Source organism: Vicia villosa, linkage group LG1 (assembly GCF_029867415.1).
Source record: "Vicia villosa cultivar HV-30 ecotype Madison, WI linkage group LG1, Vvil1.0, whole genome shotgun sequence".
Lineage (NCBI taxonomy): Eukaryota > Viridiplantae > Streptophyta > Magnoliopsida > Fabales > Fabaceae > Vicia > Vicia villosa.
In genome coordinates, this window is record NC_081180.1 from 37,945,586 (window position 1) to 37,970,802 (window position 25,217).

Here is a 25,217-nt window from a genome sequence, read left to right on the forward strand (position 1 = left end):
AAGGTTCTGAGTCCGAAAGGGAGTCATAACCCTGATGCGCTGGTGTCTGATTTGATTGATCATGACCTGAAAATTTGGAAGAAGGAGATTGTTCAAAACTGGTTTGTGCAGTGGGAAGCAGATCAAATCCTGGGAATTCCTTTATCCAGAAGCGGATTAGAAGACAAGGTAGTGTGGCATTGGGAAAAGAGAGGCGAGTATTCGGTCCGGTCGGCTTATCATTATCTGCGTAGGAAGAGGCAGTTGCAGGAGGCTGGTCCATCGAGTATAACCCATGAGTCTTTGTGGAAGAAGCTATGGAAAGTGCCTATCCATGAGAGGATTCGAAATTTCCTGTGGAGGTTTGCAAAAAATCTGATTCCAACAAAGTGCAATCTGTCAAAAAAAGGTTTGTCTATTGATACCTCTTGCCCTATGTGTCATGGTGCGAGCGAAAATATTCAACATCTCTTTCTGACTTGTCCTTTTGCCCAAGCTGTGTGGTTTTCTTCCGCGTTGGGGATCCATATTCCGCCAATCCCGGATCCGTGCTCATGGCTGGAGGCTTGGTTGGGGCAGCAGGACTGTTTCATAAGGCAGATGGTAAGTACTATATTATGGAAAATCTGGAAATCGCGCAATGAGTGTGTGTTCTCAAATGCTAAAATCAATCCTGTGGATGTTGGGACAGAAGCGAGGAAGTATGTCCAAGAGTTTAATGCTGCAAATCCGGAACAGTGTTTGAGAAATCGGATCCACATGGGGAGCGAAGAAGTAGAATGCTCTACGGACTGTGTGTTCATTAACGTAGATGCAGGCTGTTTTGAGGAGGGGTGGATGGCAATGGGCTTGGTGATTCGGGACAGTAAGAGAAAGGTTATCCTGTCGGCGTGTTGTCGTAGAAGAATGAGTGTGGAACCGGAGCTGGCGGAAGCTATGGCGATAGAATGGGGGATTTCGATGGCGCTTCATCTTAACCACAAAACCATTGTTCTGATTTCTGATGCCAAAAGGGTGGTTGACAGTTTAAATGGGCTGGAGGTTATTGCCAACATTGAACCAGTTTTGGTGGACTGCAAAAAACTCCTAGAACAGTTAGTTTGTTTTTCTGTTATTTATTGTAATCGCTCTTTTAATGAAGATGCCCATAGATTAGTTGGCATTGGTAGACAATTAGGAAGTAAGACTTGGCTGGATTTTATTCCGCCTTCTGATGTATCCTTGTTTCCGACTTCGGTCTCTGTTTAATGAAGTTCGTTGGATATCAAAAAAAAAAAAAAAAGTTGTTTGACTGTGATTATTTTTCTAAGCTCCAAAGTTAATTTTAAGCTAAAAGTTGTTTGATAAAATAATTTTTAACAAATTAAATTTGTAGGACAACATAAGATATAAATAAATGAATATGTTTTTAAAAGAAATACAAATATAAATAAAAATTCATAAATTATCATATAAAATATTTTTTCAATATATTTAATTAAAAATAAATGATCTAAAAAAAATTCAATAATATTCAATATATAATTCACGACTAGAAACATAAACAATCTTAACTCAAATGATTTCTATTTTCAATCAATTCAATGGCTATTTGATTTCGAACTTTATCCATATAGCCTCCATCTTGTACTCGTCTTGGTTTATATGAACCTAAATCTTCATGAATATTTCTTTCTTCTATGTTGCCAGTCATATATTCAGAAATGTTATCGTATTTGTTAAAATCTTCATCTACGAAGCCACAAATCCGAATAAAGTTATGAAGTGTCGTTGTTGCAACTATAATTTTTTGTTGTTTAATTAGCAGAAATGGTCTCATATCACATAAAATATGCCACTTTTTCTTCCAGACACCAATTGTTCGTTCTATTACATTTCTTAGTGAAGAATGTGCATGATTGAATACTTCCTGTATGCCTTCTGCTTGACCACCGACTCTAAAATTAGGAATATGATATCTTTCACCTAAGTATGGTGATAGATACCCTTTCATATTTGGATAACCAGCATCAACTACATAGTACTTTCCTAACAAATTAAACATTTTTTAGTTCATATGCAAATTTAAATCAATAAATATATTAATTTGATTACAAAATGATATTATGATTACCTTCTGGTGGATGAGGAAACACATTTTTCATTTCTTCAATCGTAGATGAAAGGATACGTGTATCATGTGCAGTACCAGGCCATCCAACAACAACAAAAGTAAATAACATATCGAAGTTGCACACCAACATGACACTTTGTGTTGGAAATCCCTTTCTACCAATATAACGTATTTGATCCTTAGTAGGAACAATGGCAGGAATATGTGTTCCATCTATAGCACCTATGCATCTTTGAAAATGAGGCCAATACCTATTATCGTCTCTAATTTTTGATGGAATTTCTTCAAAGTTAAAATCAGGAGGCTTGACAATTTCCTTTGCTAATAAAAATACACTTTCTAGAACTTCACTGAACTTCCTACTTACAGTTTCTCCTGATTTTCCAAATTTATTTTAGATATTTCGATTAGTTTCACTATGTGCACAACTCCAAAGAAACATGGTCAAAGCCTCCAATGATGTCATTTCTTCGAATGGATGTAGCCATCCCTTACTAACTAATAATTTTTTAAGTTTCAATACAACGCAAGTTTCCATCCTAAACATGTTATAACTTTCACCCGGGGTGTTAAGAGTTTCTCTAACCCAACTCCATCCATGAGAATAAAGAAATCTATTACATTGTTTGAGTAAGTACCTCATATGATAATCAAATGCAATTGCTATTGCACTGTAATATATTTTATAGAACTTGCATCGTCTTTTTTTAACCTTTTTTGATCATTCATTGATTTGTTTAGAATGCATCTGTTAAATAAATTGAAAACAAGAACATTACAAATTGCAAATACATATTCATTGAAGTAGTTGAAATGCATAAATGTCTTAAGCAAAAACATAGAAGTTAAAAACTAAAATGATACAATACTTTAGGATACATCTAGAGACTCAAGTTTCAACTTAAAGCATAAAAGTCAATAAAAACATAAAACATAAAATTAAATCTTAAACATCATACTAGAGGACTTCACTCATACTTGTATAGAATCCACTATATCCAATCGCTAATAGAATCTTTTAAAGATATTATTAGGACTCTATTTTGTTCATCCTTAAGCATCTCTAAAGCATAACTAAATTGTTGACCATTCAAAAGTCCTTTTTCCTTTGCACTCTTTAATATTTCAACATAAGTTGGAATAGAATATTGTACATTAATATGAGATGTTGCAGCAATTTCAGCCTTTTCAACTTCATTATGACATTCCGCTGCTTGAACTAATCTTTCTAATGTTTTCCTCATTGTTGGCGCAGTTCCAACCTTTGCCTTACCCTTTGTTGATCTTTCACCCATGTTTGGTGAAAATTTTCTTTTATTTTTTGATTGGGTGTTTCTCACAGGACTTAATTCATCAATATTAAATTCATCATCAGAATCAATAATTTCGTGTGCCACATCTGTAGTAGTATTTTGGTTTGAAGATTCTAATGGTACGCCCATAGCTGGCGTCCAAGCACATTGACTAGTTGCCACTATCTTCGCAAATATAAATTCTAATTCATCACGAAATTCCAAACTTTGATAACGAAACTTAGCATATTTCACATTCTCCTGTGTAACCAATAGCAAGAGATAAAATTTAGACAATCTAAATTCTCCTACTTAACTTTAAATAATTAAAAATTAAAATATTTACAACACTAACCCTTATCTTAGCATCCCACCATGTAGGATCAGCATCAACTTTTCCTGTATGAGGATTCCATCCTAAACCAGTTTCTTTACCCAATAATTGTTTCCATGTAGTCCAATCAGTTCTCAAACTATCCAACCTATTCTTCAACTGTTTTTGGGTAGTTTTTATTAGTAAGTTTATTGTATTCTTCACGTATTTCTTCCCATTTTTTATTTCTAAAAGCAATTCCTGGTTTTCCACATTTACGAATCTCATTTATACAATTTTCAAGTAACACTTTGGTACTAAAATCATCCCACTTTGCTTTTCCTACATTTTCAGAACTATTTGGAAGACTTTCTTTAGTAGTCATTAACTGCAATAGTTAAAAAAAATTATAAATATATGAATCAGAAAAATATTTGAAAAACTTTGTTTAATAGTATTAAATTTTCAGAATTATTTAGATTAATGATAAATCGTTCAAAAAATGAACTAAAATCTTAGGTAGAACAATTATATATATATATATATATATATATATATATATATATATATATATTTTAGTTGAGTTAGAAAAATAATTTAAAAAGGATAGTATAAAAATATTAGAAGTAATCTTTAAAAAAAATTAATAATATGGTTGGATAGTAACGTGTATTTTGTCGTTTGCTAATATTTTAGTTTGAAAAAACAAATAAACACCTAGGCATGGCAACGGGGCGGGTCGGGGACGGATTTTACTTCCCCCAAACCCAAACTCGAATCCCCAATCAATCCCCGTTACCCGCCCCAAACCCAAACGGGAATGAGGAATTAAAACTCAAACCCATCCTTGACGGGTTTGGGTTGGGTTCTGGTATCCCCGCCCCGCCACCATCTATTTCGTAAAATCAATTTTTTTAATAAAAATATTTACTTTTTCAAAAATCAAATTACGTTATAAATAATAAAATAAAACAATCTCAAAAAAATTCATAAATATATTTCAAATATTTAAAATAATAAATACAAATCAAATTGTAAAAACATTAGCCACATATTTAATAATATAAATTGTGAAATATAAATAATAATGTACATATTGAAATAAACGGGGACGGGTTCGGGATGGGTACTAGTGTCCCCATTACCCGACCCATTCTCATGTTTTCTAATCGGGGAAAACCCAAACCCGAACCCAAACCCAGTCAAAACGGATTTTCTCCGTCAACTTCGGGGCGGGTTCAGATGGGTACCCGTGGGTCTAAGTTTTATTGTCATGTCTATAAACACCAATGACAATTCTTTTGAAATTTAAGGGTTGATTATTATGTACATGTACATGCACATGTTTGCATTTTTTTCATAAAAGTTTGTACACACTAACACACATATTAGCAATAGATAGTACCACATATATTAATAATATTATTATTATTGTATATACACAAAAGCAATAGATTATATTATTTTTTGGTATTGATTGAGTTGAGTTCTTGAACTGATATTCATCGGGTATTGCATATACAGTAAACTGTAAAGCCATAGATTATATTATTATAATAATAGTATATTATATATAAGGCATCACATCAAAATAAAAAAGAAAAAGCAGTTAATAGTAGAACAAGAACTATCTAATCATCTAGCATAGAAAAAGAATTGAACTACACCTGCAAAATAATGCAATATGCCCTGCTGTGCTGACCTAAAAACTGCAATTTACTCTGCTGCTCTGGCGCCGTTTTGCGGGAACAGTGAAATAAAGTAATGCACAAATTTCACGAGAAATTTATATATAATTTTTTTTTAAAAGTGTCCACATTGGGATTCGAGTCACGGCACAAATAGATAAAGCTCCGAAAAAGTTTTTCAAAAGTTGGTTTTAACACCTTTTTTATAAGATCTTTTTATTCATATTTTTATTTTTAAAAAAAGTTACTTTTTTAAATAAGTACTTTATTAAAAATGTGTTTGGCCCTCCATCTCCTTATAAGTAGAAGAGAAGTAGATAAAAAGTTTAGCCAAACAAGCTCTAAGTATTAAACTTATAGTATTAATTAATGTTAGATATTTTGTGTCTACTGTGATTAGGAGTTAATGCTTGAAGATTTTATTAACACAACTTTATGGTACAAGCAATTTACGTTTGATGCAATTCGTAATTGAATGGTTTTTTTTATGAAAAATTTGATAAAAAAATATTTCTGGTAACTCATAGATACATTTATCAAGTGTTGTCACTGTTTCATTTTTAAGGAATAATTTGTAACTTGTTGCTAGATTTGACAATATTTAAAAATAATTGCCACGAAGTGTTCTTACTCTAACACTTTTTTAGGGAACGTTTTGTAGTTTTTGTAAGTTATAACATTTTTAAAACGTCTCCCAAATTACCTCACAAAAACGTCCCATTTTTCTATAGTTTAGGCGACATTTTAGGAAAGTGTGACCAAAGAACTATAACAAGTGTTGTCTTAAACAATAGATAACAGTCGCACCGAGGATAATTGAAAAACTTTTCTTATTCTTTCAGGCAACGTTTTTTTACAATTCTGGCAACACTTTCCAATAGTTGTCAAAGATGAAAAATGTTGTATTACAAACTTGCCCTTCAAGCAAATCAAATCTTAGCATTGATGATGAACACATAAGATCCTGAGAGGTGTGACTAACCAATTGATTTTAGCCATTATCCAATTGATTAGGACACTCAATCTAGAAAGATTTCAATTTGATTTTCAGTCACTACAATCTCCATTGATTGCTTTCCAAAAATACACGATCAAAACATCCAATGGCACTCTATAAATAGATTTTCATCTTTCACTCTTTTGCATTGCATATTTCTTTCAAATCCTATGAGTGTGACATTGTTCTTTCAAAATCATCTTGGTTCCCAAAAGGCTAAACTTCTCCATTAGTCCTTTCTCTGAGTTCTTCACCATCAAGCAACAAGAAGTAAGATTTTTCCAAGAGCTTTCCGATTGATCCCGTGTGAGAATTCACACTCTATATCCAGAAGATTTCAAGGAAAGTGAATTCTTGAAGACCTTCAAAGAACTCAACTTGTCCACCTTCCTCTATATCCCCTTAAAAAGGGTATATCCATCATTAGTCAAGATGTTTCTTTTAAATCTTCACCTCACAGATTGAATACTTCAAACTGAAGTAAAAAAACATGGGATAACTCTATCTATAGAAGAATTTAGAGAGATTCTAAATCTCCGTCATGAAGGCACTATCGTCGAATCCAAAGACAAAGTAGGCAAACACAATTCACTACTAGATATATCCACCTTGAAAGTCGCATGACTCACTATGTGATCAGTCACTTACTCTTCCCAAGAAAAAGCAACTTCAGCCTCATAACCCAAGTTAAGTTTATGTATAAGGGATATGGTTAATAAAAAAAAATCAAGATGACCAAGGCAAAACAAGTAATCGAGTACATGATGGAAAACAAAAAAGAAGGAGTATGCATGCTATATGGAAATCTAATCATGAAGATTATGGAAGATACTATATACAATTTCATAGATGAAGAGTTCAACGAAGAAATAACAAAAATAGGAAAATCAGACCTATCCTCAATGAAATTTAAGATGGTCAATGGAAAAATAACTGAAAATCCTCCCTTAAATGAGAAGAAAATAAAAGAAAATAGTCAAGAAGTACCCATAGAATTGGACGACTTTGACTACTTTATTCCTCAACCCTCTCAACTCCTCACAACTGACGACCTATTCAAAGTCTTGATCAAAAAGATAAATGTTATTAGTGACAAGTTCAACTTCAAAACTTGACACTTCATCCTAGACCAAACATAACTACCTCGAGACCTGTTCTATGATGATTTTGATAACAAACAGTCGCACCTAGATGTCTATGTGTGTTTGAATATTTTCCCATGTTTGTTTTTTTTGCACTATTTAAATTTCCCTTCTATACTTTCAATTCTGAAAAAATTTACCTTTTTTACACTCAATTCATAGATATTTAAATTAATAATATGAGTGATGTTTTATTGTTATAAAATGCTTATTTTGCTTATGTTTGCATAATTGCAATGCATCTTTACTCGCCATTTTGATTTTGAAAAAAGGGGAGAAGTATACTCTTAGGAGGAGTAGAGTATACTCTCTACTCAATTGAAGGGAGTTTGATTACTCCAAATAAATTTTATTTATTTCATTCACCACCTCCCTGAGATATGCATTGACATCATCAAAATAAGGGAGAATGTGGATCCTTGTTTGGCAGGTTTATTCTAGGTGATATGCCTTTAATAAGGATAACAACTTTTGATGATGACAAATAATGTATAATGACTACAATTAGTCTTTAATAACAACAACTAGAGTCAAGCATAGACTAGGTAAAGCGGTTAAAGATGCAAACCAAATTATTAGGGTTTGATGGACTTAACTATCTGATGATGGCAAGCAAATGAAACCTAACTCAAGCCTCTCAAGTAAACTCAAGCAAGTGTCTACAAGAAAGAAACATCTAACAAGAATTGAAGTAATGAAAGGCTGCTTCGACACGTCTGAGTGCACATATTGTAAAAGCTTAAGGGCTTTCTCGTAAAAGTACATGCTTAATCACACACAAAAAAAAACTTTTCAAACTTATTTTTCTTAAGAAAATATTTTCAAAAAATCCTTGAAGTGGTGCCAGATGAGTTAGGAGCTGTCAATAAAGGTATGAGCAAGTTTTTGCTCTTACCAATCGATTAGCACTTCTTCCAATTGGCTGAACATTTTACCCAATTAGGGATTGTTTGTTTGGGTTAGAAGTTAAACCCGTAAAAAACTTTTCTTGGGGGATTGTGTGATCAAATATCTGCTTAAGTTCTTGCTTAGTCTGTGATAAAACCAAGTTTAGATTAAAGCTTAGCTCGTGATAAAAGTTTGTTTAGGTTCGAGAATAGACGGTGGTAAAATCTATCAGGTTCTTGGTTATCCCGATATAAAACCAAGTTTTGATTCGCAAGCTCAACCCGATGTTAAAATCTCTTAGAGTTTAAGATTAGCCCTTGATAAAATATTTGTTTTGAAGCTTGAAGAATAACTGCTCCAAGTTTCTTGTGGAAAGGTGACTAACCGCTTCAATCCCTCATTTGGAAGGAAGACTCACCGCTTCACTCCTCGTTAAAGTTTGGATGGAAGTTAGTCATAAACTTCATTTTCCTTGTATAAGGGAGTTCGAGAGTTCATCCTACTAAAAGCTCTTAATTTTATTGGATACTCTCAAGATCAAATCTTGGGGACACGACTAAGTCGTTTTCTACTGAACTTGTATAATTTCTGGCGTCTTCTCTCTTCCCTTAAACTCTTTATTTTCTACACTTTATTTTCTGCAATTTTACTTTTTCGCTGCTTAATTATAAACCTTTTTTAAAAATATTTTTAAACTCCGATTTTGATCCAATTTTTTTTTTCAAATCTATTTTTTTAAATACACAATTCACCTCTCTTATGCGTGAAGTCACACATGTCTAACATAAATGCGGGTTAATTCTCATTGTTTAATTATCCATACACACCCCGAACCAGTAAGAGTATGTTTTTAAGAAGAAAAAGAAAGTAATTTTAATAAAATAATAGTGTATTTTGCTATTATTATAATTTTGAGGGTGTAAATCCAAAAGGGGAGTATGAATTCCAATTTTAAAGAAAACGAGGAGGAGTTGAGCTCAATAGCAAAGTGTTGCTCCCGTTTCATTGCCCAAATAGTCTTATCTCTTGAGTTCCCCCACATTCAAATGCCAAATATTAAATTAAGGGTGCTAAAAGATGGTGGGTTGGATTGAGATTTTAGGTCCGCCGCCCACTAAAGTCCGCCCCGTCAAAATCTTCCGCCCGCCTAAGCTCGCCCCGTCAAAGCCTGCCGCTCGCATCACCTATTTGTTAAGCTCGTCTCACCTTAAGTCCGTCATTTTTTAATTAATTCTAATAATTCAAATTGTTGATGGTTTTATTTTAAACATTTATTTGTAAATATAAGCAATATTTTTTTTAGGGAAAATTTATTTAAAAGATGATTTATAAAAAACTGTTCTAAAAAATAAGTGAAAAATTTAATTGAAAGGTAAAAATAGACTATTAATCTATTAAAAAATAAAAAAAATAAAAAAATAAAATTGGCGGGCAAACCTGCCGCCCGCCAACCCACCACCTTGGCAGAGCGGACATATTTTTATGTCTATTTTACTTGACGGACTTGTCCGTCCAACTCATTTTTTGACGGACATTAAGCTAGGCGGGCGCGGGACGGGGTGGACGGCCGATTTTGCCACCCCTACATTAAATCATACCAAAAAGATCAATTACATTTACAATCACACATATAGATTCAAGTTCGGATTAGAGAATGTTTGAAATTATATTCTCCCCAAAAACACAAATGCCACGTGGATTGATGATTGGATTTGCAACCTCAAATATACATCCTACATAGGACAACACAAAAAAGTGGTCGAATCTTAGGATTTCATCCACTCATCTCTCATCACACAATTCCACTTCACTGCTCTATCACCAAACAACCAACCACTAGCAACTAACAATGGCAATGGAGATCACTGCTATGGCTTCGCCATCAACAAGACCCTCTCTTCCATCTCCTTCCACCTTCACCAAGCCTCAACACAGACGCCTCCACAACATATCATTACCAACCTCAACCACCATTTCACTACTCGCTCTTTTCACCCCTCCAAATGAAGCCAGAGCTGCTGTTAATATCTCCAAGGACCAAATTGTTTCTTCTATTACCCAAGTAAGTTTTTCTCCCAAAGTTTCAAACTTTAGCAAATTTCATCGATTTACAAACATACCCAGTTGCTAAAATTGCATTTTTTTTATGAAGGTGGAGCAGACTATTGATCAGGTTCAGGTGGTAGGTTCTGGTTTTTTGGACACAGCACAGCGTGTTGCTGGAGCTATTGGGAATGCTTTGAAGCCTGGCTTCGATACGGCGTTGCCAATTGTGCAGCAGGCTGGTGAAGAGGCTCTGAAAATTGCTTCACCAGCTTTCTCTGAGGCTTCTAGGAAGGCTCAAGAAGCACTTCAAAGCTCTGGTGTTGATACTCAACCTGTTCTTACTGCTGCTAAGGTTTGCGTAGTTAATTGAATCTTTCTATGTTATTTGAGACCAATAATCTCTGGATGATGATGGCACTTTCTTTGCTTCCACTTACCTGTTGCATGGCAATGCTAATTAACATTTAGGGGGTTGCAAGTTTTTGCAATGTTGAATTTGCTTCCTATTGAGCAATAATGGTGTGCTAATTGAACTTTTGGGTTCCAAATACATTCTCTTTTATGTTTCTGGTTTTATAGATGTCTAAGTGTGACTCATGTGTTAATAAGCGGGGGCAGACGCGTGAACGGGTTTGGCCTATTCGTTTGTTGAGTTACGACTAGGAGAGTTGAGGGTGCAATAGGGTGTCGACCACACGAAATGACTCGGGCGCAAACTATTGAAAAATTCTCAATTCCCACATTGATTAAAGATATAGCCTACAAAGGATTTATATCGTGACACCTCTCACTTTACAAAAACAGTTTTGTATGGATGAGTTAGGCCAAACTCTATTTTCAATGTATTGCTAAGTTGCTTGATATTTGAAGAACCAAGTCAGTTTATTAACCTGATTCAAATATATAATCTTTGATTTTAGACAGTGGCAGATGCTGCACAACAAACAACCAAAGTGATTGAAGGTGCCAAGCCAATAGCCTCATCAACCATGGACACTATAACTTCTTCAGATCCCACTGTGATTGCTGGAACAGCTGGAGCACTATTTGTTGCATATCTCTTGTTTCCTCCTATCTGGTCTGTCATCTCCTTCGGTCTTCGCGGTTACAAAGGTACAAACTACCCTTGACATGTGTTTGTTGCCAGTTTTTTTTTTTTCCTCTAATGGTTACACAAAGCATTGGACTTCTGATTTTCCAAGCTTCTTATGTCAAGCGGAAATTTTCTTTGTCTGATGTATGTGCTTTCTTTGCAGGAGACTTGACACCAGCTCAAACACTTGATATGTTATGCACACAAAACTATATTTTGATTGATGTAAGGGCGGAGAAAGATAAGGACAAGGCCGGTATCCCCCGCCTTCCGTCTAGTGCTAAAAACAAGATGGTTGCCATTCCGTAAGTGCTTTCCCTCTAGTGCTCGTACTACGACTCGTATTTAGATTCTTGTGGAAATCACACATTTGATGTAATCATGCAATTTATATCGTGAAATCAAGATCAGATGTCTAACGTTATTTGATCTTGATTTCACGGTCTAATTGAATTGATTTTGCCAACTGCATGATTGTGTGAATGCTTGATTTCTTGAATGAAAGAAATCCAAATTCAACACGTGCTTTAAACGCTTATTGAAATGATGATCTACATGTTCGAATTAGTAGCAAGTTAAGATTTGTTAGCTTAGGTAGGATCACTATAATATAACTATACTCATTGCAATAAACTTTTCTCAATCTTTCAGTTTCAAATAATCATAACATGAATATCAGTTGTTGCTTTAATTTGAACTCAGATTGGAAGAAGTTCCAAGCAAGATAAAAGGACTAGTGAGGAATGTGAAGAGAGTGGAAGCTGAAATTGCAGCATTAAAGATTTCATATCTGAAGAAAATCAACAAAGGCTCCAACATTGTGATCTTGGACTCGTAAGTTTCCTTCCAAATCCATCCTAGTATCTACAAACTACTGACTCAAACACAGACGCGATACTGACACATTGACTCATAATAATTTCAAAAAATGGAATTATTGAATGTAACAATGCTTATCAATATTGTGATTTTGACAAAACTTGATATATAGGTACTCGGACTCTGCAAAGATAGTTGCAAGAACGCTAACGAGGCTTGGATTTAAGAACTCATGGATCGTTGGTGATGGATTTTCTGGAGGCAAAGGGTGGTTACAGAGTAGATTAGGAACGGATTCGTATAAATTTTCGTTTGCAGAGGTGTTGTCGCCATCTAGAATCATCCCTGCAGGTGTTAAAAGTTTTGGAACAACCAGCAGGCAATCTAGTCAGAAACTTCTTCCAGGAGCTGACTGACATTGTTTTTCCTCACTCAACATTGAACTCTCTTGAATATATACGTGCCTTGATTAATGAAGTCCTTCAAATTATATTCATTTGATTAAATCTCTCTTTTAACCTCTTCCACTTGTGTATGGTTTGAGTGGCCACTTCACTTCACCTTACTTTGTGATCAACCAAAACTAGTGCAAGACCCTTAATATTGGATGCACCTAAAAAAAATCAAGTCCCATGTTTTCAAGTATAACACAAATTTATAATTTACATTGAATCCATATTTTCAACATTCTAGACTCTAGGATTCGAAATTTTAAACAAAAGCTACACAGATTCAAAATTCTAAACCAAAGTTAACTCGGATTCAAAATTTTTAACAAAAGCTACACCCAGATTCAAGATTCTAAACCAAAGCTAACTTGGATTCAAAATTATTGATCATGTGAAGAAAATCCTCATAAATCTTCCAAATAAATGAGACTAAAGGTTATAGATATTTAAGAAGAAAAAGACTTGAATATGTATTAACTCTTGAAGGCCTCATAAGCTCTATTCTTAGTCATGATATTAAGTTCAACAAAGATGAACTTCATAGGAAGCCAATGTTTATTACTCTATGAAGACTATTAAGAAGATCCTAAAGTCTCACATTGGTTGGAGATAGAGTATTGAAAGAGTTTATAAAGAGTGACACTCCTCACCTACCAACCGGTTGTGTAAGGATGAGTTAGGTCAAACTCTAATATAGTATCAGAGCCTATCAACCGGACCATGGGCCGCCCACCGTTAATATCTACGCACCAAACCCAAAACAAGCCGAAGAATAAAAAATGAAGAGGCTTATGAACTTAATGAAGAACATTATACAATGAGTGCAAAGAACCTGCACACTTTAAATATGAATGTCTCATGCTGGAAAAAAAAAAGAAGACCAAAGATAAGCAAATTTAATGGTAAGAAGAAAGGTTTCATGGTTACATGATATGATTTTGATTAATTCTCTAACGATAAAGATGAGAAACATGCAAATGTTATTTTATTGGCCACAACATCCTCTCAAGTGCATCTGTATGATACAATAGACAATGATGTTGATGATAACAATTATAAATGCTCGCGATCTTACTGTAATATACTCTTATTACTTGAAAGGAATCCACAGTAAGAGGACTTGTCATATATTGTATATATTGTATATGTGTTTAGCCACAAATATAAGATATTGAGATCAACCGTGAGAGAATAACACTACAAAGACTATTTATATATATATATATATATATATATATATATATATATATATATATATATATATATATATATATATATATATATATATATATATATATATATATATATATATATATAGCTTAAAGGTAGTGCACTGTCAGTGTAAAATTCTTTACACAGTCAGTGCATCACAACCCTTGAAAATAAATATTTTAAATGTTATTTAAAAAAAAAGTCAAACATTTATAAAAGTTAACGGTTTGGATTTCACTGACAGTGTAAAACTGCTTTACACTGTCGGTGTATTTCTATTAAATCCATATATATAGTGTTATTCTCACACGGTTGATCTCAATATCTCTCAATATCTTATTTATATATATATATATATATATATATATATATATATATAAATTTACAATTCATTATATGTTATAGTCGATATGATACATTGTGTTGGACTTATTGACGAAGATCTTTGTTGCCTCTTAAGGCAATATACTTAGCTCGACTTCGTGACGAAGATCCTTGCCGCTCCTCAAGACGGTACACTGTGTTGGACTTCTTAACAAAGATCCTTGCCATCTCTAAAGGCAATATACATAGTTGGGCTTCGTAACGAAGATCCGTCCCTCCCCTCGAGACGATACACTATGCAAGACTTCGTAACGAAGATCTTTGTCGCCCCTCGAAGCGATACATTATGTTGGACTTCTTGACGAAGATCCTTGCCGCCTCTTAAGGCAATATACGTAGCTCAAACGAAGATCCTTATCGCCCCTTGAGGAGTTACATTGTGTTGGACTTCATAAAGAAGATCCTTGTCGCCCCTCGAGGCGATACATTGTGTTGGACTTCTTGACGAAGATCATTGTCGCCTCTCGAGTCGATACCCTATGCTGGACTTCTTGACGAAGACCCTTGCCTCAAGGAAATACACATAGTTGGACCTTCTCAGAGGATCCTTGCCACGCTCCTAGGCTATGCTAACCCGACGAAAATATAATCGCCTGAGAGACTTAAGGTCTCCTTGGACGAAATCACTTCCGATAAAACACACCTAAAATGCGTGACATATGTCAAGCCCAACAAACTTGATTTACAGTCTTGTTAGAGGACTCGATGGAAGTCCCAGTTGGGGGACTTAGTGTAGTCAGGCTAAACATTATAACATTTAAGGAACTGAGATTCCTCAAACTAATTAGACTCTCGCCTGAGGAACTTAGTGTTTCCACGAACGCGATCACTTCCAATAAATCATGCATAAGAGGTGCAACCTATTTCAAGCACCAGAGACTTGATTTCCTGCCTTGTTAGAGGCTCAATGGAAGTCTCGTCTGAAAGTTTAACACGCCTGCCAGAGGGACTTAGTGTCTCATTAGTCGGGTTATGCATTATAGCGTCTAAGGAACTTATATTCCTCAAACTAATTAGACTCTCGCTTGAGGGACCTAGTGTCTCATCGGGAAAGATCACTTACAATAAATCACGCCTAAGAGGAACGACCTTTATCAAGCCCCGAAGACTTTATTTCCACTCTTGCTATAAGGCTTAAAGGACGTTCTTCTTGAAAGGTTAACACGCCTCGCCTGAGGGACTCGGTGTCTCATCATCCATGATATACATTGCACCGTCTGAGAAACTTAGATTCCTCAGACTAATTAGACTCTCGCCTGAGAGAATTAATATTTCCTTGAGCAAAATCGCTTCCGGTAAAACACGCCTAAGAGGCGCCATATGTCAAGCCCTGAAAACTTGATTTCCAATTTTGCTAGAGGGCCCAATGGAAGTCACGCCTGAAAGGTCAAGGCGCTTCGCCCGAGTGACTTAATGCCAATTCAACTACACATTATTATCCAAAAAATCCTTGACCCATAAGTCAACCAAAGCCTCGCAAGGGGAAGCACCTGTTCTTAGGATACTCCCCTTAGTCGCAGGTAAAAACCACTTTGCTTTTGTAGAAGGTCTCGTGCCTGAAGAACTATGTAGTGTTGTATTTGCAAAATACCTTGCCTAGGGCGATGCTCTAGTACATCCCTAGGAGAAGGCGACGCCATAAAGTCACCCGAAGGGAGGTATCTCCTCACCCTTAAGTCTTACTCGTCCATGGAGGGAAATAAAACGTTGATAAGATGTGTCTTGGATAAAGAAAAATTCAAAGTTGTTATTGACCCCATCTCCTTTGGAAATAAGGATTCAACTGTCCACCATTTGACTAAGTGAGTGGTGGCTTTTCCTAAGGAAACCCTAGGTCCTTAAGGTCTTTATAAATACATTATCTCTTAAGGGGATAAAGGACAGACTATAAGACATATACACTGTCTATTACATACACTTATTACCACCGTAACATACACAACCAATCTAGCCATCAGTCTACAATCAAGAAGCGTCAGTCGCCTGCAAGACCTCACACCTCATGTGAACTGGTTCCTTAAACAATCTCAAAAGCACCTCACAGGACTTCTCACCGCCGTGTGTAACACCCCTTTTTCTAACCCCAAATATATCATACAATCACACAGAGTAATCATGCATAAGGAAAAGGGAGTCACATGTTATTTTCATCACAATGAAAACCTAAAGCAAAACATCCAACATTCTTAATATGCAAAGATCATATTTGTAACACAATGTAAATCTCATGCTATCATACATTATGCATAAACGCTTGCGGAAAACAATTGAATTGCTATTAAAATTTCAATGAATATATCCCATACTATATTCATCTACCAAATTCGAATTAACATTTAAATCCACAATCTTGGCCACATAGCCTTAAACAACATATCCGAGATCTCAAACAAATACATCCGAATATCCAACAAAACATAGGAAATAGCAATATCCAAACATAAGCATAAGTCTAAATAAAATCCCCCCAAGTGTTACATGATCAGAGCATATGACTCGCTACCTAATCCAATAACAAACTCAGGAGCTCCTCGGCTAAATCCTCGGACAAGCTACTACTCGTCGGAACCTGCACGTTATCAACGAAGGATAACATTCAAACAGAAGGGTGAGAATTCAAATTCTAAATAGAAAATATAATAATGGGAAATGCAACATAATTAAGCATACATTTCAAGAATTCATCACTCTTCACAACACATGTATTTATCTCCAATATAAAGTTAACATGTTTAATACAATTAATCATCACAATTAATTCACAACCTCATATATTGACAATTTACATATATACACATATATCACTCATACATATATATTTCACATTTCACATCAAATATGTATTAATCACATATATCTCATTCTCATCACATTCTCTAATTCATATAAAAGGATTCATCATTCCACATATATGCAAATCAATCAAATTCACATCCACACATTCATACCACATAATCACACATAACAACATTTCACACCGACACGTGCGACTCAAGTGTGACTCTATGCGATATGCATGTGGATCCCTCCGTTATCATTTTCGGTCATGCCGATTGTCAATCTCTCTAGACTAGATAACCACCTCAAAGCCCCATACTCGTTAAGCTTTCAAACCCCGTACTCGTTAGGTTTGGGACAAGTAAATAACCTTCGCGAGATTACCCAACATTGCCACTTTCAAAGACTCATGCTTGTGTACGTGTGCAACAAAACAAGACTCATGCATTTAAGACGATCTCTCTATCTCTTAAACTACACAATCACATCTTTCCAACCTTGCACAACATTACACAACATGCAATTCAATCCAATCTCAACACAATCATCATTTAGCATTCCATTACATAATACATTCAATTACACCTCACACATGTCATTTAATCATTTAATAACACATATTGAACATATAGAAGTAATAGGTATGCAAGTCAAGTCTTAAACAAACAAGAAAATATTTTGAATATAGTTCGCGCCGCCAACCCTTGGTCGCGCCGCGAAGTAACAGACAGAAACAATGTATTTCAAAAATGCATTCAGTTCGCGCCGCATCCATATGTGCGCGCCGCGAAGTACAAGGCAGAACCAAATCATTTCAGAAATTCATTCAATTCGCGCCGCCACCTCTCGTTCGCGTCGCGAACAGAGCGCAAAAGTGAATTTTCTGTGTAAACTCAGCACAGTTCCCTCTTTCTCATTTCATCACTCAATTCACAGTTCAGTTCATTATTTGCACACGAATTTCACATACATAACATACACATAACCCATATGTATCCTTGGATTCATCAAAGTTTCATTAATTATGCAAATCCATGAATTTCACCCAAATCCCAAAGTTAGGTTTTTACATTCTTTTCATCCAACATGTTATAAATCAAAACCCACCCATAGAGTCAAGTAAAGAATCATGAATTACATGTTATTTCTACCCATTCTAAGCATAAACAACATCAAACAACACAAATCTCATGGATTATGAAAATACCCAAAGTGAAATCCCATGTTTTTAACACATACAACATTACCCAATCATAGATTCTACAAGAACTTGTATTCAAACCCTTACCTCTTGAATTTCTCCTTCTAACTTCAAGAATCTACAATCCTCTCCTCTTCTCTCTTCTACTCTTTTGCCTCTTTTCTCTTCTCTACTTTTCTTTCTATCTTTCTATCTAATTTAGGTTAACTCATAAAATTCTCTTCTAACTCTCATTATCTCATTGGGCTTAACCCACCTAATACTCTTTCTCACTCAACTAAGCCCATTTAACTAATTTCAAATAAAATTCTACCATTTATTAATTAGCTAAATAACATATTGTCACCCAATTAAATAATTATCGCGCAAACAATAATTAAATAAACACACAAACAATTATCAAATATCAAATAATCATAATTAAATAAAATCTAATAAAAATAGGATGTTACACCGTGGATAATACCTCACTATTCTAATGTGCAATATACTTACAAGGGTCTTAGTCTTTCGGCCTTTACAGGAGGAAAACACACACCCTGTACTTTTTGACCAATATACTTTTATTTTTTAAAACTCATCCCCTCATTTTCACTCAAAACTCTCAAACAAAACCTAAGAGTTTTATCCTCCAATAATTAGTCAACAAATATTTAGAAGATAATTTTCTAATGAAAAAAATGTAGAGGTTTCCCTCTAAGGTAAGAAATTAAAATTTAAACTTCGATTGATGACTAAGTTTATGCACATTTTATTGAAACAAGAAATACTTGTAGTTGTGCTAAAACTTTATTTGCATCCTCTGAGTTTGAGTGAAAATTATAAACATAAACACTTTATAATAGGGGTGTGCAAAAAAAACTGGTTTACAAGAACCAATTTCAAAAAAACCGTAAACCAATTTTAAAAACCAAATTCGACTTGGATGAAAACTGATTCAATTTCATATTGTTAACCAAAGCAAGAACCGGTACCCATTTAATAAAACCGGTTCTTATGAATAAAACCAAATTGAAAATGAATACATATAGTATAAAAGTAGTGCTGTGTTTTTTTTTTTGTATTTTTCTATTGTTTACCGAGAGGATTGCGATTATATTACTATTAATGTTGTCCTAATTTTTGAGAAATGGCAATGGCTACGGATGATTTTTTTAAAAAAAAATGGAAACTAAGAACTGAAAACTAAGGGCTTGTTTGAAACAATTTTGATTTTTAGTTTTTAAAAAGTGTTTTGTAAATTTGTATTAAAAATACTCTTTTTGAATAAAGAATTGGAAAAGTTTGTGTTTGGCACTGTAAGTTTTTAAAACTGTTTTAGAGATAAAAAAATGAGAAAATCTAAATTTTAAAACTGTTTTTTCGGATGAGAAAATAAAAAAAAATTATTTGATAATTTAATTTTTAAAATTTATTTTATTATATTAAATAAATAAAAGCAAAAGAAATCATGGTATATTTTTTAGAAATATAACAAATTATGTGTTAGTAACTGTAAAAGTTAGTAGTGATATAGTTAAAAATATAAATATTAATAAATATGTTTTATAACTAATATTATTTATGTTTAGAGGAAAATTTATTCTTTTAAACTGCAGTTATAATTACAAATATAATAGTAATTATTAAAATAAAATAAAATATTATAAGGTTTTAACTAAGAACAGCAATTGAAAAAATTAAACAAATATTTTGTAAGATGGAATTATTATCGTAACTGTATATGGCTCAACCAAGATTTTATGAAATAATCCGCCAAACTAATATTAATTATAAGAATAAGAATAATAAAAAATTTATCAAGTTACGTGGTGTATCTTTGTAGAAATAAAATAAAATAAAATATATTTGTAATTTGCTTTTATTTAAAAATCGTTTAGAACCGGTTTAGAACTGGATTGGAACCATTTTCTATTTTGAAACTGGTTTTTATCAAAAGTGGTTTGGTTTTGAAACCAGAACTATTAAAATGGATTGGTTCTTACGGTTTGGTTACCATGCACACCCCTACTTTATAATTGAATGTATTTGCTCTAAAAATTAAGTTGTAGCGATATTTTTGAAAAGATTAAGAGACTAAGTTGTAGGCAAATTTTTGTGTTGAGAAATTTAAAGTTTAGGTTAGTTGGATTAAAATATACTTTGATAAGAATGTAATAAGTTGGATTATTGAAAAAAAATCTCAAATATAAGGAGATTATACATAATTTTAAATTGTGGGGTTGAACTAGATAAACTAAGAATCTCTTTTTCTCTTTTATCTCTTTATCTTTAAAACTTTTTTTAAATTTTATTTATTTATTTAAATAATCAAATTTTTAAGTTTTAATACCAAACTAACCAATATTTCTCTATAATTTTTAATATAATCATGTTTCAAACAAAAATATATATTAAAGAGTAAGCTTGAATGAACGTCTTTTATATATTTTTTTAATTTTTTTTCAACTACATGTGAATTTTACTGCAGATTTAATATTACATGCTGACAAAATAAACTTAAAAATTTACAGATTAATTTGCTAATAGATAAATTTAAGTGCATATGTATTGCATTATCATCAGAATTTAACTCTAATATAGTGTGTATAAGTTTTTAGTGATTATTACCCTTATTGTACAGATTAAAGAAAAGTTAAATATTTATAATAAATTGAAGTCGTGTAAAATATTTTAATATATGTTAATATAATTACTAATAAATCATTTTAAAAATGGTCTGAAATTAATTTTAAAAAATGGCACAAGATTTAAAAATGGGTACTTGTAATAGTAGTATGCACTTTGCACACGGGTGCGTACTCTAGCGGTGAAGGAGAGTTACTCTAAAATAAACACCTAATCCGTTATCGTTGTTGGCTCCTCCCTCTTGCAGAACGAAACGAATGCGTTCCATTTCCCGGCGACGGTGAATCTTACATGCTCTTCAATTAGGGTTTCGAAACTTCTCGAATTCCCTCTTATAATTTCAATAAACAACGCTCAACATGGTGTCTCTTTCACTTTCATCTCCCAATTTCGCCACCGCTTTCCTCACCAAGAAACTGTACTCCCTCTCTCCGTTTCTTCATAGTTCTTTAATTCGCTTCAATTTTCAGATTAATCACTAATGTTCTTTTCATTTTACTGGTTCCAGATTCATAGTTTGTTTTTATTTTTTCATTTATGTTAACGAATTTGGCTTTTCCAGGCCCCTCCGGGAAATTACGCGAAAACCAACGAGAAATTCTGATGTTTCGTTTCGTACTAGATGCGCGGTGGATACGCCGTATGGAGGTATGGTCTACGTGTTTTATCTTTGAATTTATGTGAATGTTTGAATATTGCTATTTGGCTGAGTAATCGATGAAATTGAAGACTAGTAACTGATTGTGCATATTCTTGTGTATGAATAAACAATTAAGCAATATTGGTCATATATGTCAGGAAGCTCGGACACCAACACTAACACAGACACACCTTTTTTACAGAGGTATCGAGACTATAGAGTTTGTCATAATACAAAAAAGTCTTATCCCGTTAGGTTGGCTTGGTCACATAAATCAGAAGATGTCATAATTCCCTATCATGTATTAAACTCAAAGATAGACCATTTATATTTGAAACTCTCTTAATGAGTTGGTCTAGGGTTTTTCTTATACCACTACTCCTTCCCTGCAAATGAATTGGTCGAAACGCAACTACTTAAAGATGCTTCCATCCTATGGGCTCACAAAGTGCTAGTTTATGTCGCGATTTCCCTTCCAGAGCTTCTTGCATGCTATTATTATGGTTTCTGTGCTTCCTCACTTCTATTTAATAGTGGAACTGTATCTAAAATGGAGAGCTTTTGTTTAAAACGTATTGGGTTTTAGTTTTGCACTAGTTGCAAGCAAACAGTAAAGGTTTGCCTTGTTAATAAATGGAAGCAAGGTCTATCTTGAGCATTTCTAGCCAGAGGCATGAGCCTTGTATCTGCTGTTGCTGTACCACTTGTAGGTAAAGATGGAAATCACCAACCTGTGTTGGTAATAAGCTACTAAGCTGTAGCACACTGATAGGCGATAGCTATTCAAGTTTATTCATCTAATTAAAAAAAACACAACATAGCCTGGACTCGGGAGGCTTAAATGAGTCATGTTGGAGTTTTTTATACTTCTGTTTAACATTTTTTCTTCGAAATGATTCATATTATAATGGTAATGAAGCAGTGAAATTGTTTTCTTTAGGCTATGTTTGCGAGTTTGGAGGGGAGGGGAAGACTTCCGAAAACGAAAATTTAAAAAAATATAGAAAAATATTTAACTTTTTTTTGAAAAAATGATTTTGTTTAGAATGATAAAAGAGTCATTATCATTACTAAATTTTTAATTTTCAAAATAGTATAACAACCTAAAAGATATTTGGAAAATTTTATATAAGCCCTCCAAAACCCTCCTTCAATACAATTTTTGAGTTCCCCCATTTTAGGGGGGTTTTTGGTGTTATGAATAAAATCAAACCCTCCTACCCAATTTTTTTTTTTATTCTTTTCACCAAATTCTTCCTATTTTCCAAAGCCCTCTCCTCCATTCCCCTCCAAACTCGCAAACAAAGCCTTAGTAAAAGCATACCGAGGGTGCGTCAATGCAACAACCATTCTTATTGTTTTCTATTTGTGATTAATTTCACATCTCCATGTAATCACTTTCCAAATTATTATGCCACATTGCCCCAATTCTTTTGAAGCCCTATTTATTCAATATATCTTGCACACCAATATCACTATTTCTTTTCTTTAATATATATGTTAATAACACTTGTTTATTCTTTAGCTTAATTTCCCATAACTGGGCTGCTCAAGCCAGTTAATAGAATAGTGACAATAAATGATCAATAGTCTCTGTAAATTGTACTCAACATGATGAACAATTACAGATTTGGTAAGAAAAATCAGACAGAAGGGTATTCTATCAGGCCCAGAGCCAAGTAGCTTCCCTCACCAAGAATATCTTGATGAACACTCTTACTATAACAAAAGTTATTTAATACCCCAATCTCTCTCCCTTTCCCATTATATAACCTACTTCTCATGCTATTTCCACGTTCCCTGTCTGTTCAGATTCTTTTCCTCCCTTGTAACATTTGCTAATGTGATTTCTCTACACATTGGGCCTAGTCCCCTTATCCACCAATGAGTGGCCCAAATCTTCCCCCACATTCCTATCACCACTTCTGTTAAATAGTGATCATGGCAGATTTGTGCCAGCTGCCATAGGCAATTTGTGAAGCACCACCTACCATGGTGACGCCTTAGGTCGCAATTTCGCATTTGTATGACAAATTTTGCTATCCACCACTAACAAGCTTCTGAATTTTATGGCTTAAGTCAAGCTCCCTTTGCTCCCACCCTTGCTTCTCCTGAATCTCCTGAAGAAGGGCTTGATCTTCTTGATTTGATGGCTATAATAATGGCTATATAAAAAAATTCAGATTTAATATTTGAGCATTTAATCTCAAGTACAACATTGCATTTACTAGTTTAATGTCCTTTCCTGATAGCTTGTTGAGTGATTTAAACTTTGAAATATCCTTGACTTTAACATGACATTTTGGATCACTGCTTCATGATTTTTCTACTACATAGCTACACTTCTCTATTTTTATTTTCCAACTTATGGAATTGATGAATTTATGTGTACACACATGATCCCTTTTCTGCAGGTAATGCCCCGAAATTCCCCAGAGTCAGTGTTTGGGATCCTTTCCGACGCCTTGGAGTAAGCCGGGATGCTTCTGAAGAAGAGATTTGGGGGTCAAGAAATTTTCTGTTGCAACAATATGCTGGACATGAGAGGAGTGTAGAATCAATAGAAGCTGCTTTTGAAAAAATATTGATGGCTAGTTTCATACAAAGAAGGAAAACAAAAATTAATTTGAAAACAAAGTTGAAAAAGAAAGTAGAGGAGTCCCCACCATGGATTAAGAACGTGTTAAACACTGTTGAATTTCCACCATCTGAAATTATCCTCAGAAGATTATTTCTCTTTGCCTTCATGGGTGGCTGGAGCATTATGAATTCTGCTGAAACTGGACCTGCTTTTCAGGTTTGCTGAGTTTCTTTTATTATTGATCTTTACAATGTGTATAATTAAATGAGCAACTCTTGATTTTCAGCTTGGCTGTGCCCATTTTTAAGTCTCAGTCTTTTGGATAAACTTTTGATATTACCTTTGTTAATACGTGTCTACAACTACAACCTTCCGTCTATTCACCCCGTGTATGAAGGCATGTTAAAGTGAATATGTTCAAATTTGAACTATTTAATCTTAAGGTTCATGTTGTCGGAGTTACGCAAGAGAACATATTTTAACAAATTCATTGCTCTCTCACTCTGCCACCCCTCCTCGCCATGTGCCTGAATATTTGCATAGTGACAATGCCAATTCTTTTGCTATAGGTGGCAATCTCTTTGGCTGCTTGCATATACTTCCTTAATGAAAAGACAAAGAGTTTGGCTAGAGCGTTCATTATCGGGTAAGTGTTACAACTAGCTTCAACTTATGTTTTTCCTTTGATTTTTGTTATTAACAATCACTTATCCTGCAATTCACAATTATAGGTTTGGAGCTCTTGTGGCTGGATGGGTCTCTGGCTCATTGCTGGTACCCAATATTCCAGCAATTTTGTTGCGCCCAACTTGGACCCTTGAACTCTTAACATCTTTAGTAGTTTATTTTTTCTTGTTTGTTGGTTGTACTTTTTTCAAGTGAAATGTGGCAACTATTCTTCCATAGTTTCATTCAGTGTACTGTACTCTTAATGAGTTTCTAGGTGATCAAACTCTAAATTTTTTTTGCATTTA

General features: G+C 34.1%; 3 protein-coding genes and 1 pseudogene across 3 annotated transcripts; 2 read left to right on the top strand and 2 right to left on the bottom strand.

The window, feature by feature from the left end:
• Positions 1 to 1,528: 1,528 nt before the first annotated feature.
• On the bottom strand, positions 1,529 to 3,336 carry LOC131615622 (protein ALP1-like). Its single transcript, XM_058886797.1, has 3 exons — positions 3,180 to 3,336; positions 2,093 to 2,467; positions 1,529 to 2,007 (listed from the first exon to the last, which is right to left on the bottom strand). The coding sequence occupies exons 1-3, from the start codon at positions 3,334 to 3,336 to the stop codon at positions 1,529 to 1,531; spliced, it is 1,011 nt and encodes a 336-aa protein (XP_058742780.1).
• LOC131615709 (L10-interacting MYB domain-containing protein-like) lies at positions 3,333 to 13,630 on the bottom strand (annotated as a pseudogene).
• LOC131604451 (calcium sensing receptor, chloroplastic) lies at positions 10,160 to 12,876 on the top strand. Its single transcript, XM_058876889.1, has 6 exons — positions 10,160 to 10,474; positions 10,565 to 10,810; positions 11,379 to 11,571; positions 11,715 to 11,856; positions 12,254 to 12,385; positions 12,543 to 12,876. Exons 1-6 carry the CDS (start codon positions 10,262 to 10,264, stop codon positions 12,784 to 12,786), a joined length of 1,170 nt encoding a protein of 389 aa, XP_058732872.1. The 5' UTR covers positions 10,160 to 10,261; the 3' UTR covers positions 12,787 to 12,876.
• A 7,552-nt stretch (positions 13,631 to 21,182) lies between the features above and the next one.
• On the top strand, positions 21,183 to 25,217 carry LOC131634380 (protein CHAPERONE-LIKE PROTEIN OF POR1, chloroplastic). The gene is made up of 5 exons (XM_058905049.1): positions 21,183 to 21,440; positions 21,585 to 21,670; positions 24,077 to 24,459; positions 24,813 to 24,889; positions 24,975 to 25,217. The coding sequence occupies exons 1-5, from the start codon at positions 21,382 to 21,384 to the stop codon at positions 25,123 to 25,125; spliced, it is 756 nt and encodes a 251-aa protein (XP_058761032.1). The 5' UTR covers positions 21,183 to 21,381; the 3' UTR covers positions 25,126 to 25,217.

Coding starts and splice junctions, on each gene's coding strand:
- LOC131604451 (XM_058876889.1), top strand. CDS start 10,262: ATGGCAATGGAGATCACTGCTATGGCTTCGCCATCAACAAGACCCTCT. Junction 11,572..11,714: donor CGGTCTTCGCGGTTACAAAG/GTACAAACTACC, acceptor CTTTCTTTGCAG/GAGACTTGACACCAGCTCAA. Junction 11,857..12,253: donor AACAAGATGGTTGCCATTCC/GTAAGTGCTTTC, acceptor ATTTGAACTCAG/ATTGGAAGAAGTTCCAAGCA.
- LOC131634380 (XM_058905049.1), top strand. CDS start 21,382: ATGGTGTCTCTTTCACTTTCATCTCCCAATTTCGCCACCGCTTTCCTC. Junction 21,671..24,076: donor GGTGGATACGCCGTATGGAG/GTATGGTCTACG, acceptor CCTTTTCTGCAG/GTAATGCCCCGAAATTCCCC. Junction 24,890..24,974: donor GCTAGAGCGTTCATTATCGG/GTAAGTGTTACA, acceptor TCACAATTATAG/GTTTGGAGCTCTTGTGGCTG.
- LOC131615622 (XM_058886797.1), bottom strand. CDS start 3,336: ATGAGGAAAACATTAGAAAGATTAGTTCAAGCAGCGGAATGTCATAAT. Junction 2,468..3,179: donor GGAAAAAGGACTTTTGAATG/GTCAACAATTTA, acceptor TTGGAAAATCAG/GAGAAACTGTAAGTAGGAAG. Junction 2,008..2,092: donor GTTTCCTCATCCACCAGAAG/GTAATCATAATA, acceptor TTAATTTGTTAG/GAAAGTACTATGTAGTTGAT.